General features: G+C 44.3%; 1 protein-coding gene across 1 annotated transcript; it reads right to left on the reverse strand.

Moving 5' to 3' along the window:
• Window positions 1-403: 403 nt before the first annotated feature.
• Window positions 404-10,080, reverse strand: LOC136429809 (zinc finger protein 678-like). Its single transcript, XM_066419789.1, has 2 exons — window positions 9,936-10,080; window positions 404-3,018 (listed from the first exon to the last, which is right to left on the reverse strand). The coding sequence occupies exon 2, from the start codon at window positions 2,994-2,996 to the stop codon at window positions 1,815-1,817; it is 1,182 nt and encodes a 393-aa protein (XP_066275886.1). The 5' UTR covers window positions 2,997-3,018; window positions 9,936-10,080; the 3' UTR covers window positions 404-1,814.
• Between the last annotated feature and the right edge of the window lie 3,315 nt (window positions 10,081-13,395).

Genomic DNA, 13,395 nt, shown 5'->3' on the forward strand with positions numbered 1-13,395 from the left:
TCGTCCGACTATGCATAGTAGTTAGATCGAGAGACAGACGAGCCTGAAGACAAATCTCTAGATCTATCTTCATGTCTACTTTGCCCCAGCAGTCGAGAGACTAGATAGTTATCGGACTGTAGTTATAGTTTTGTTGTTATACTAGTAGTGTTCAATGAATAACGTTTACCTCTATGATCTGAATTGTAATGTGTGTTTCTGAATGTTGAATACTTTGTTCATGTTGCAATTATTTGTACGATTGTTTTGTGCTGTACAATTATGCTCCAAGGCGTAGGAAAGTTTCTTCGGAAGCTGATAGTCATACAGTGGATCGTAATAAAACTCAAACGCATTGAAACATTACAGAACCAACATTGCCAACAACTGGAGAATATTCTATCACCGTATATTGCGGGTATCCGGGATACATACATCAGGACATTTTCAAATATGTGGTGCACTCATGTACTGATATTTTTTCAAATCTTTATTGCGTAAGGTAGATTAACCTTGTAGTGTTGTTGTTTAATAGCTGTTGCCATGCATCGTACCACATACGATTGTCGAGCAATAAAGTTCAAATGCACATGAAGCAAGTAACTTCTTTTTGGGAAATGAAAGACTTTAACATGACGTCTTCGTCCACACAACGTCTTACATGTAGCTCTAATCTAAGATTATATATTAGAACGTGCTAGTTCGGACATCACTACAAAACACTGAAAAGGGTTGAACTCTCACCAAGAAAAGTGCATTGTCCTATATAGCCTTGCATTTATCTAGCAAATTTGGAGCTTTACAAATAACCAGTTTGTCAAATTACCACAAACAATGAAAAATGGTAAAGTATCAAAATCAACAGATAAGACTATCAAAAGTTACAAAATCAGACTTATCTTCAACTTTATAACTGCTACTGTTAGCTATTTTTCTCCCATCTAAACGCAAACTAGCGCCTTAATCATATAATGTCACACAACATAGCTGAAGTTGCTACTAAGTATTCCTAGGAGCAGTGAAAGTGAGAGTTGTAAAACAACACGGAAAGTGAGAGTTGTAAGAGTGAGTGAGAGTGAACGAGTGTAAGTGATCTAAAGTAGGAACCATCCCAATATAGACATTAACTTGCTACTTTTAGTCATTTGTCCATGAATATACAAAAACAATGTGAAGTTCTAGTTTGTTAAAGAAAACACAATTTACCATCAGCGAAGTTACAAGACAGAAAATCAACTTGAACATAATATACATTTCCAACAAATCTAGCATCTTAAAAACCGAATTTTATAAGTTGAGTATGACAGCCTACTGGGTTATTCATAAGGAATCTAAATTACGCATTTAACGATGCTATAAAATCAACTCGAACTGAACTGACTTAACTGACAGGTCAGTGCATGTACCGCAAGTGTTCAGATCAACAGCTAACCAAACTATCTGATTAGAGTACTGGACCTGACTCAGGGGATGGCCACTTTGACAGAAAAAATTACTATGAAATTACCATGGCAGTGCTCTAAAGCCACTCTAAAGCACATAAGACACATTTGCATGGCTGGAGTCAAATTTTCATCTGTGTTTTCATCAAAATAATACCTAGCACAATCAAATATTATGTTTTTACCAGTTCAAACATGCTTTTGTCCTTATTGAAAAACTAGCATTTTCCGAACAAGTCCGGACCTGTACCTTAACCCATGTACCTGTACCTGTACCTAAAATTTGGTACACAGCTCTATATCTGATTCACTTCCACATCTGCAGGCTTCACTGGGCATGCACATGAATAAGATCACCTAGGTCACTTAACTGCCTTTTGTCTCCTTGCACCATTAGGGTTTCTCACCCGTGTGAGTACGCATGTGATTCTTCAGAGTACCCAGCCTACTGAACTGCCTGCTGCACTCCTCACACCTGTAGGGTTTCTCTCCTGTGTGAGTCCGTATGTGTTTCTTCAGATCATCCAGTAGATTGAACTGCCTGCCGCACTCCTCACACCAGTAGGGTTTTTCCCCTGTGTGAGTGCGCATGTGAGTCTTCAGACTTCCTAGCTGACTGAACTGTCTGCTGCACTCCTCGCACCTGTACGGTTTCTCTCCTGTGTGAGTCCGCATGTGGTTCTTCAGATTATGTAGCCGACTGAACTGCTTGCAGCACTCTTCACACCTGTAGGGTTTCTCGTCCGTGTGAGTACGCATGTGTCTCTTCAGTGCATCCAACCGATGAAAAAGCCTGCTGCAGTCCTCACACTTGTAGGGTTTCTCCCCAGAGTGAGTGTGCATGTGAGTCTTCAGACTTCCTAGCTGACTGAACTGTCTGCTGCACTCCTCACACCAGTACGGTTTCTCTCCTGTGTGAGTACGCATGTGGTTCTTCAGATCATTCAGCTGACAGAACTGCCTGCAGCACTCCTCACACCTGTAGGGTTTCTCATCCGTGTGAGTGCGCATGTGTCTCTTCAGTGCATCCAACCGATGAAACAGCCTGCTGCACTCCTCACACTTGTAGGGTTTCTCACCAGTGTGAGTGCGCATGTGTTTCTTTAGATCACTCTGCTGACTGAACTGCTTGCTGCACTCCTCACACCTGTAGGGTTTCTCTCCAGTGTGAGTCTGCATGTGACTGTTCAGATGACCCAGCTGACTGAACTGCTTGCTGCACACCTCACACTTGTAGGGTTTCTCCCCAGAGTGAGTGCGCATGTGAGTCTTAAGATTACCCAGCTGACTGAACTGTCTGCTGCACTCCTCACACTTGTAGGGTTTCTCCCCAGAGTGAGTGCGCATGTGAGTCTTCAGACTCCCTAGCTGACTGAACTGTTTGCTGCACTCCTCACACCTGTACGGTTTCTCTCCTGTGTGAGTCCGCATGTGGTTCTTCAGATCATGCAGCTGACTGAACTGCCTGCTGCACTCCTCACACCTGTAGCGTTTCTTTTCTCTGCCTGGTTGGGAATCATTTTTCGCCTTTCTGCTGCCGTCATCCAGATGCTGCACGTTGCTAGCCGATGCCATCCTCCTAGATCTGGTGCAACTTCTGTAGAAACAAGATAAGTGATTATTAAAGGCAAGAGACACTGAACCTCCTTATTTTCTGTATCACAAGTAGTTTGCTTCTTTTAGTCCGTGCCAATCACTGTAAATGCAGAAATGTTTGTGATGGTTTTATATTCGCTGTTTTCTCAGTAAGCTCTTCGCAGGGAACTTAAAACCACTGCAAATTTTTTGTCCTCCTACCCCCTTGTCTACTATTGTCTCAAACACGAACTTAAAACCACCTGAACACTCCATTTTTCCCTAACGAGAAATTAAAACCATGCTAACTTCAATGATCTATTCATTTCCAACGAAACAATCCGTCGCAAAACTAAACAGCCGCCAATTACATATACTAGACTAGTAGTTGGTGTATGTGTGGTGTGCGTGAACTGAGTGGACGTGTTTTTGAGAGCTCCCGTTTCTTCAAGCTTTTTTCCACGAAATAAGGCTTGTACAACGGTTTCTTCTCATCATACAAAGGGGATTCGCTACGACAGAGTTTTGGACTTTACTGAAGGAACGTCCGGAGGTAAAGAACTCGTTTTTTGCAACCTTCCGTACTTCTTTTTCCCGACGCTGAAACAAGAGTGGGAGGGCGCCATATTGTGATTCCGAACAACCCAAGCCAAGCCGACCCAAGCCGAGACGAATTTCCTGCTACAACGCTTCCAACGCTTCCAAAATAACTGTGGATACATCTGACATTCGCTAAGACAGATTTTTGGCTTTACTGAAGGAACGTCCGGAGGTAAAGAACTCGAGTTTTGCAGCCTTCCGTACTTCTTTTTCCTGACGCTGAAACAAGAGTGGGAGGGCGCCATATTGTGATTCAAATCAACCCAAGCCAAGCCGGCCCAAGCCGAGACGAATCTCCTGCCACAACGCTTCCAAAACAACTGTGGATACATCTGACATTAAACAGGTTAGTCGGTCTCCTGACTACAGTAGTTTCCTTTTCATATCCGAAACCTTGACCAAATGAGAAGAGTACTACTTTGAAATTTAGAACCCAAGATAACCCAAGCCAAGCCGACGCCATTTTGTTTTCTTGGATATGCCCTATACAAGAGCTCAAAAACAGAAACAAGAGAAGGAAAATACACCAAACAAGGGGCCAACTTACCCAGCTGTGATCAGCGACCAAGTAAAGAACAGTGACCAAGCAAAGAATAAACAGGAAAAATCAAGCAACCGCATAGTACTCAAGACAAAGTCTCCACCAACATCTAAGAACACCAGGTTAGCAAAACCACCACGACGTAACCCAGTCTCACAAGAAGTTGCTGAGGAAGAGGTCTGTGTCTGTGCCAACGACCACCCAGAAGGAGGACAGTGGATTTGTTGTGACAGTTGTGACAAGTGGTGGCACAGCTCATGTGCCAAACTGTCTCCTAAGGTTTGTGCCTTCCTCATAGAAAACAGCGAATCCTACCATTGTGCACAGTGCATTACCCTAGAGTTAGACTACAGCATATGCAACACGAAAGACAACAGGAAACTACAGGAAGACAAACCGACATCAGACTCATATAAAGAAAGTGACATCCAGGGCCCATCAGAACATATTGTAGTCATCGACGGAATTCCCAAACCGGAACACTACAAAAACAGTGGGAAGATACTCGCTGAGATCGCCAGAAACAAACCACACTGCGCTCAAAACATCAACCTCGCATACCTACTTCCTAGGGGAGGCATCGCTGTACACTGCAAAACCACCAAAGCCACAGAAGAACTGCTACAACCGTGGAAAGACGGTGCCTTCAACGCTAAGCAAGATAAACTCGCAAGCCACAGAACAAACCAAACATACGGGAGAAGAGCCATTCTAAAAAACATTGCAGCAGAAGTAACACAAGAGGAAATTGAACAAAACGTATTGGAACAAACCGGAATTCAAGTCAAAGCACACAGATACCACTACCAAGACACAGGCAAACCCCTGAGGGTTGCACGAGTAGACGCCACACAAGGCCAACTCAACGAACTCTTTGTTCAAAGTCTCACTATAAGAGGTGTGAAAGTAACCGTAGAGTCCTACAGAAGCAAGAAGAACACACCAATCAGGTGCTACAACTGTCACAGACTTGGACACATTGCCAGACTGTATAAGGAGGAGCCCAGCTGCATCAGGTGTGGTGGAGCCAAGGGACATCCCAACCCGTGCAAACCAAGGTGCATCAACTGCGGAGGCACACACTCCGCCAACGACCCAAGGTGTAAACAATTCCTAGAAACCAGACGAAGGCTAGAAGAAAGGCTCAATTAGAGCAGGGAATGAAGAAAACTACCACCTTGTTCTTTCCATTAGTACTAGTATGCCTACTAGTACATATATCTCCCACATGTGACCACATCTTGGAACCAGTATCACCAACAAGTCTTCCTCCCCACATACGTAGCCACACATTTGAACGATTCAACATGAACATCGCCCAGGTAAACATCCGCTCCATCAACACATCCGCCACACTAGTCGAACACATGTGCAGAAAACAGAACATAGACATACTCTGCCTGTCAGAAGTCTGGAATAAAACGGACAAACCCCAGTGCCTGAAAACTTGGAATTGGACTTTCAGGAGTAGAGCAACAAAGAGAGGAGGAGGAGTTGCCATTGCTACCAAAGAACACATCAAAGTACTGGAGATAAAGCTGACCAACACAACACATGCAGACATCGCTGCCGTGAACATCTACGCAGACACCGGCAGCTTCACTCTCATCTCAGCCTATGTTCCACCTGATAACAAAGAGGGAATAGATGAAGTCATGAGTGTACTCAAGTCTCTCCAAGGCACCAACAAACCCCTGATACTGTGCGGAGACCTAAATGCCCGGCACCCTGCATGGGGAGATGAAAGAGAAAACCACCTTGGACACCATCTCAACAGCCACCTGCTGGCAAACAAGCTCCATGTCATCAACAACTACAGACCAACAAGAGAAAACAGCGTCATTGACCTAACTATCACTAACAAGCAAGCAACGCAACTGATTGAAAGATGGAGGGTACAACCCGAAGTCCAACTGAAAACAGACCACCACCTGATCACAATGCAAATCGGCATCAAGAAACCAGACACCAAAGTCCAAAGATGGGACCTTCGAAATGTAGACTGGGAGCAATGGGAAAAAACCACACACGAGCAATTTGAGAACTGGCTAGAAGAAAACAGAGACCACACAGAACCATCTAAAATCAACACATCGGACCTCTACGAAAGCTTCAAAGACACACTGAACAAATGCACAGACGGAATCATAAGCACGAAGACCATCACCAAGCACAGCAAAGGACACTGGAATGCAGCACTTGAACAACAAATGAAGACCACAAAAACAGCCCTACGAAAATTTCACAGAAAAAGAGACACTCACAACCTCAACAAATACCTAAAAGAGAAAGAAACGCTCACCCTCATGGAAGAAGACGAACAGAACAAACACTGGCAAGCACAGCTCAAAAGTATGGACCCAAGGAGACCACAAGGTTTCTGGAAGACTATCAAAACACACCTAAACAAGAACACAAAGACCGTCATACAGCCCCTGAACCTACCCAACGGAGACATAGCCACCACAGACGAAGACATTGCACAAATAGCCACAGAGACATACGCCCCTAGCGGAGTAGACATGTCTGGAGACCTCAGCCACTGGAAAGACAACGTCACACATGCAGTCCATGCAGTCATAGATCACCAGACAGATGCAATCAAGAACAACGACCAACAAGACGAGCAACATGACGACCCCTTAAATGCAGACCTCCAGCTGGGGGAAATCCAAGCTGCTATCAATAAGATGAATGCCAACTCTGCACCCAGTCCTGCGGAGGGGATCCTCCCTATCATGATCAAAAGAGCAGGTGAAGGACTGACGGAAGCTCTACTACACATGTTTCAGTGTATATGGAAGCAAGGAGAGCTACCAAAACAAATGAAACAAGATACCAAAGTTCTGATCCGAAAGCCCGGCAAAGACAACTACAACCTGATCAAATCATACCGGCCCATCACCCTCTCCAGTGTAATAGGCAAAATCCTGGAACGGGTAGTCAACAACCGCCTTACGTGGTGGACAGAGGTAAACAACCACCTTGCACCTACTCAAGAAGCCTACAGAAGACACAGAAGTGCACCTCACGGAGTCCTCAGACTAACACAAAACATACAAGAAGGATGGAAGCTAAACCAAACTACCGTTGCTGTATTTGCAGACTACGAGGCCTGCTTCGACCGAGTATGGCAGGAAGGCCTGCTATACAAGCTTATCAACAAAGGAGTGAAAGGCAGGATGCTATGCTATCTTAGCTCCTTCCTCAAAGACCGGGAAGCCACCTACAAGATCAACACCATTACCACACAACCACAGCTGAGCAAAGTTGGAATACCACAAGGAGCCGTCCTCTCTACAACCCTCTGCAACCTGTACACAGCCGATGCATACTCTGACGTCAACCTCGACAATTTCCAGTACGCAGACGATGCCGCAGCCTGGAAGACCGGAGAAGACGTCCAAGCAGTGAGGAAATGCGTAGAAGAAGGGATCTCTAAAGTGATGCTAAACTGGTGCCCACAATGGAACATGAAGGTTGAGCCGAGCAAAACCAAAGCCATGATCTTCCCCCCTCCACATGCAGACAACACTACTGAGGACTTGAAAGTTGACAACAAGAACATACAACTGGTAGATGACTTCAAGCTGGTAGGAGTAACCCTGGACCAACAACTCACCTTCAGCAAACACATCACAACAACGCGGACAAAAGCATTCAAGGCCCTGAAAGCCGTAAGCAAAGTCACACAAGCCAAGAAGAATCCAAACCAACAAGCCCACATCCTGCTATACACAACACTGGTCAGACCCATCCTAGACTATGCTTCGGAATGCACAATCACAGCCAAAGACAAACTGGAGAAGGCCTACTCGCCCATACAAAGACAAGCACTGATAGCAGCAACCGGGTGCCTCGAAAGAACAAGCAATGAAGCCCTGGAGACATTGACAGGAATCCCACCGATCGACATCCACCTCAGTTGCAGACAAGCCCAGGCGTACCTGAGAATGACCTCAAAACACACAGGAAACCCCATCTACGACACCATATCTCACATCAAGACTCAAAAAACAACAACCCAGACAGGATCCCCGCTCCACCTACTCCAGACAAGACTCAACGAGCTGAAAGAAGAGATGGATGAAACCACCGTAGACAAAGAACCATACTACGACGCCAGACTCCCCCCTTTCACCATGGGCAGTATAACTGGAACATTCGCAACAACAACTAACACCACAGGGGGAAAAGACAAGGCACGAGAAGATATCCTGGACACTCTACAACACATCTCAAACAGCAAGGAACCAACAACCGTCATCTTCACAGATGGCTCAGCCCTAGGAAACCCAGGGCCCACAGGGTGTGCTGCAGTCATCTATGAAAGATGGGGAGTCACTGAACCTTTCGCAGTACGCAAATCTGTAGCAGCCAAATCTAACAACTATGAAGGGGAACTTGAAGGCCTTCACCTGGCCATCAACACAATCACCAGAAGACAAACCACAATCACTACATCTAAGGTACTCGTACTCTGCGACTGCAAGGCTGCGGTGGAGAGCGTCATGGGAGTACAGCAAGTGGACGCCTACAACAGCCTGGTACACACCATCCGAAACAAACTACGAGCACTCAAACTTCAAGGCCTCACCATACAGATCATCTGGTGCCCGGGACACATGGGGATCCCTGGAAATGAGATTGCAGACAAGGAAGCCAAACTGGCAGCAGACGAAGCTACAAACATCCAATACACATCTTGGACAAAACATCAAGCCATGAAGCACATTGAAGCACAAGCACATGAGAGATGGAACAGAAGGATGAAGCTGAACATGAGAAGTGAACACATGCAGAAAATCGCCACTAACATGAAGAAAAAAGGCAGGACACATGGAAGAAGAAACACACAAGTAAACATCAATCAGCTAGTGAGTGGCCACACCAGACTCAACGCCTACCAAAACTGGAAGAACCCAGAGGTCTCACCAAACTGCCCAAACTGCGGTGCTCTGGAGACCACCAGACACTACCTGTACCACTGCCCTCGGTACGAAAAGGAAAGACAACACATGCTGCTAGAAGCTGAGAACTTATACGAGACATACAACATTGCAGAGGAATGCAGAGACACGGATATCGTCACTCTAGCCGGGATGAGAGAAGACCTCCCTGAGACAATCAACAAGCAGATGTACTTAGCTCTCTCCCGGTACATTGAGAGCACGCACAGACTCGATGTGCTCTCCTAGAAACACTTCCAGCAGCACGCAAGCACAAGCGACCAAGAGTTAAAGACCTAGAGAGACAATACCCTCGTATCTGAACCAAGCGTAACACAGCACCAAGAGACCACGTCTAGCGATATAATAGACGTTAAACAAGGACAACAACAACAACAACAACAAAGTTTTATTCACATCAGTTAACTATACAAAATTTACTCCACAATCGGAATATACATAAAAATGCATACATGTTCTCCTGTCTTTGAATAAACAACCTAAAAATTCTTATCGAAAGAGAAGAGAGACTGTAAAAACCCCAACAGACCCTCGTTGTTTACGTTATCCTCTCGGCTCTACATTCCTCCGTCCGTCTGTCCGAAGGTTTCCTACCGTTTTGGTGCAGAAACAGCAAAATTCCAAACGAACATTCTCAAAATCTCTTCCTCAAAAGCAACTATGGTCCATTTTTTACAGCCACAGAAACATGTAGTTACAGATTTGCGATAGTTTTGAATTACGTCGGTTGGGCGCGGGCCTCCTGTAAATCTTTTTTCACCACACGCGCTTCACTTTTCTTTCAGATCTACAGAACTTTTAGAGCCAAAATGCAACAGATCGTCTTACCTGAACAAACTTGAACCGGAACCTTGCACAAAAACGCAAGTCTGCTGTCTCTAAAGCCACGAATGTTGAGCTATTTGCTTTGGAAGGCCTACGGATGGGTACTTTTTCGACACGCTCGCACCACGACTTCCAACAAACAGGAAGTCACGGTTAGATGACCCGGAAGTATTCCCTGGTCCTGGGTCAAACATTATCTCCTGGTTATTCAACAGTTGTCGCAACATAGACTGATATCTAATCTACCGAGAAGATGAGAGGGACTCGGCAGTTATAATAGGTTTGGATACCAGGCTAGTCGCAACTTTGCTCATCAGTCGCAATTCATTAGATGAATCAAGGAAGTACTCTTTCCTCGAGGCTGACACACTGTCCAGCTTCAGTTACTTTCCCGAGAAACTCCTTTTCGTAACTTGCTGAAAAATTGCGAGAACTCGCGGGCCTCCTTTATGAACCAAATCTGTTATGATTTTAGATTCTTTTCTTTTAGTTTTTGCAACCAGTCCTTGTTGTAACTAAGTCTTGTATTTATTCTTTTTAGCAGCAACATATCTTTATTGGCAGTGGTACGCTGACACAAAGTACAACTAGTAATATTTATCATTATGCCTATCTTCGGGTCGCACCTTTGACAACACTAGGGGAGGTTTTCATCCAACTTCAATGTACATGTATGTACTTTGTCATTCCCGGCATACCTGAGCGGCCACTTCAAACTGTTTGCATGGCGTCAGAAGATTGACAGGAGGGTTTTCTTTATACATCTTACCGGAAAACCGATCAATAGAAACTGTCTTCCTGCTTATGGGCAGATATCATAATGTAGCTCCTAACCAAAGGTTTTGACCATTTTGTCCAATGCAAATTGAAGATGAATTTCACTTCGTCATGGAACGCTCTAGATATATTTTACGTAATAAGTTATTCACATTTCTCAAATCAAGTACAACAAGTTTTAAGAGTCATTGCATGAGAAAACCAGGCAGAGGTGGGAAGATGGGGGTCGGCCAAATCGGCTCAAACTTTGTATGTGTGATAGGTATGTTGAACTATGAACAGCCATATAATTAAAACCCTCCAGCTATTTTTCGTTATGGAGATCTGGGACCCCCCTCCAAGACCCTCCAAAATCGGGTTATTTATGGCTGAAAAATACTAAAGTTTCGATGGCTACTGTTGGAATTCTGATAAAGATATGGAGATAACTTTTATATTTCCACATAGCATAGGTTTCATAGTTGTACAGACCAAAAGTTGAAGAGGAAGCGTTGAAGTTAAGAGGGTGTGCTAGGGGGTTACCGGAACCAATGAAAGCAGAATTTTCATCCCTATGAATTTTAGTCATTTTCAAGGCGCATTATCTGCCCTGGGCAGTGGCTTTGGTGAACGGTTTTATTGCTGCTGGAGAGAGGAACATCTACTGATTCAAAAACAAGCGTCGTAAATTTGGGACCTTCATAACGCGGGCCGTGACTGGGGGGTCTTTATGGGGATTTTTGGGGGTTTGGACTATAGTAAATCTAGTAATGACGTCTCACTACAGGGTATGTTAGGCCCAATTTTTTTGTGACAATGTGAAGAAATCATTAAACAATTATTAAAAAAGTCTAATTAATTAGCAGTATTGATTTGGGCCCTGCATGGGGGATATGAGGACACTTAAAATGAATTAAACTGGTTTTACGCATTTTATTGTTACTCTAAAGTTTACGTTCCTTACAAGAACCAAGAAACATTAAATATGTGGAACCTACTGAAAAGGTTATGCATGGGGGTTATCAGGACAAGAAATGTGCCAGACAAATAGGATCAGTACATGTAGAAAAGCTGTGGCACAAACGGAAGAAACAAACAGGGAGTATCCAAGACAAAAATGGGAAGGTGTCAAGTCATGGAACAACTTCATGTTTGAAACCGATGAGGACATACGAGTCTGGAGAGCCTTTGATATTGGGGTTGGAGAAGTGGTGTCATTTCCCCCAGTGCCACAGACGCAGGACCTTCCAACCCTGAAGATCACAGCACCGTTTGGCCCCCCACAGTCGCACACAAGTCACATCACAACATCCACAGGTGGGGAAAAGTCGCCGCTGTTCCATTGCCCTGAGCCAGGATGTGTGGCGACATTCCGCTCAGCCAACAAGCTGGAAGAGCACATGGATGTTGGAGAACACCTTAAAGAACTGGAGCGAGAGTCCGCATACGACAAAATACGCAAGCAGTGGGCCCACGCTGTGACTGGTATAGCTCATGGCCCTGTGTTAGCCTCACAGACGCTTGGAGAAACGTCCAGAGCTGACGCTGTAGGATCCTCCCGTGTTGCAAGTGAAGGCTGGGCAATCCGGACTACCAAAGGTGGCCAGCGGATGTCAGACAAGACAAAGACCTATCTGACTGACATATTCAATCAGGGGGCTACGTCGGGCCAGAAAGCTGACGCTGCTCAAGTGGCCCGGGATATGCAGCACGCAAAAGGATCTGATGGGAAGCTGTTGCTCCAGCCCAGCGAGTGGCGCACAGCCAAGCAGATCACGAGCTATTTTGCTAGGCTGTCAGCAGCACAGAGACAGGAAAGTACAGAATCTGTGAATACAGACATGGAGGCGATAGAAAAGGAAGGCGACTGGCAGGCACTGCGAAATACAGTGTATAATAACATTGATTACAGTCATCCGATCACATTTGAAGATATTAACTTGTGCGAACTTGCAAAAGCCAAAGGTCTCAAATCATTAAAGCTGAAGGAACTAAAGTGCATATGTGATCATTTCCATCTGCACGTTACAGGCTCTATGGCAAGAAAAATGTCATTCACACAGGCATTGGATGCCATCATAGGCACATGCACATGTGGAAACTGATATCAAGATGTTTTTCAACTATATAGCTTTGTAGGATAGAGGATTTTGTAGCAATAACTTGATGAAGATAAAACTGTAAAACACATGCATCCCTTTTGTGATATGCATTTCAACAGCTTAAGTAAATATTTTGTGTGTTACTGAAGTTTATTTTGCAACTGGTATGCTAAACTGTTAATTTGTGATATGTTATTTTCTGTATGATTGTTATACTTTATTATATTTTTGTGTTCAAATAATTTTTTATGATGATAAATGAAACCATCAATGTACCATAGTGAATGTCTGTAACTACAATGTAGTATATCTGTACTGCTCTGTCTTGATCGAGAAAAGTACAAGTACCCGTATTTCGAACATGATTGTCTATAATTGTTCTTTGTCATTTTTGTTACCTTATTTCCGAGTGAAATGCCATTATGTACTAATTACCTCTGCTTCCATGTGGCATGTGTATTAAACGGAAGCTCCATTTGTGGATTCCTCATAACCCCCATGCAGAGCCTTCTTATTATCTACCACAAAGTAAAAGTTATTAGGGAACTTACTACCTGTCTACAACTAAGAGAACATTGATAAAATGTGTAGAATTAGTTTAAGTC

The sequence above is a fragment of the Branchiostoma lanceolatum genome, chromosome 3 (assembly GCF_035083965.1).
Source record: "Branchiostoma lanceolatum isolate klBraLanc5 chromosome 3, klBraLanc5.hap2, whole genome shotgun sequence".
In the NCBI taxonomy this organism is placed as follows: domain Eukaryota; kingdom Metazoa; phylum Chordata; class Leptocardii; order Amphioxiformes; family Branchiostomatidae; genus Branchiostoma; species Branchiostoma lanceolatum.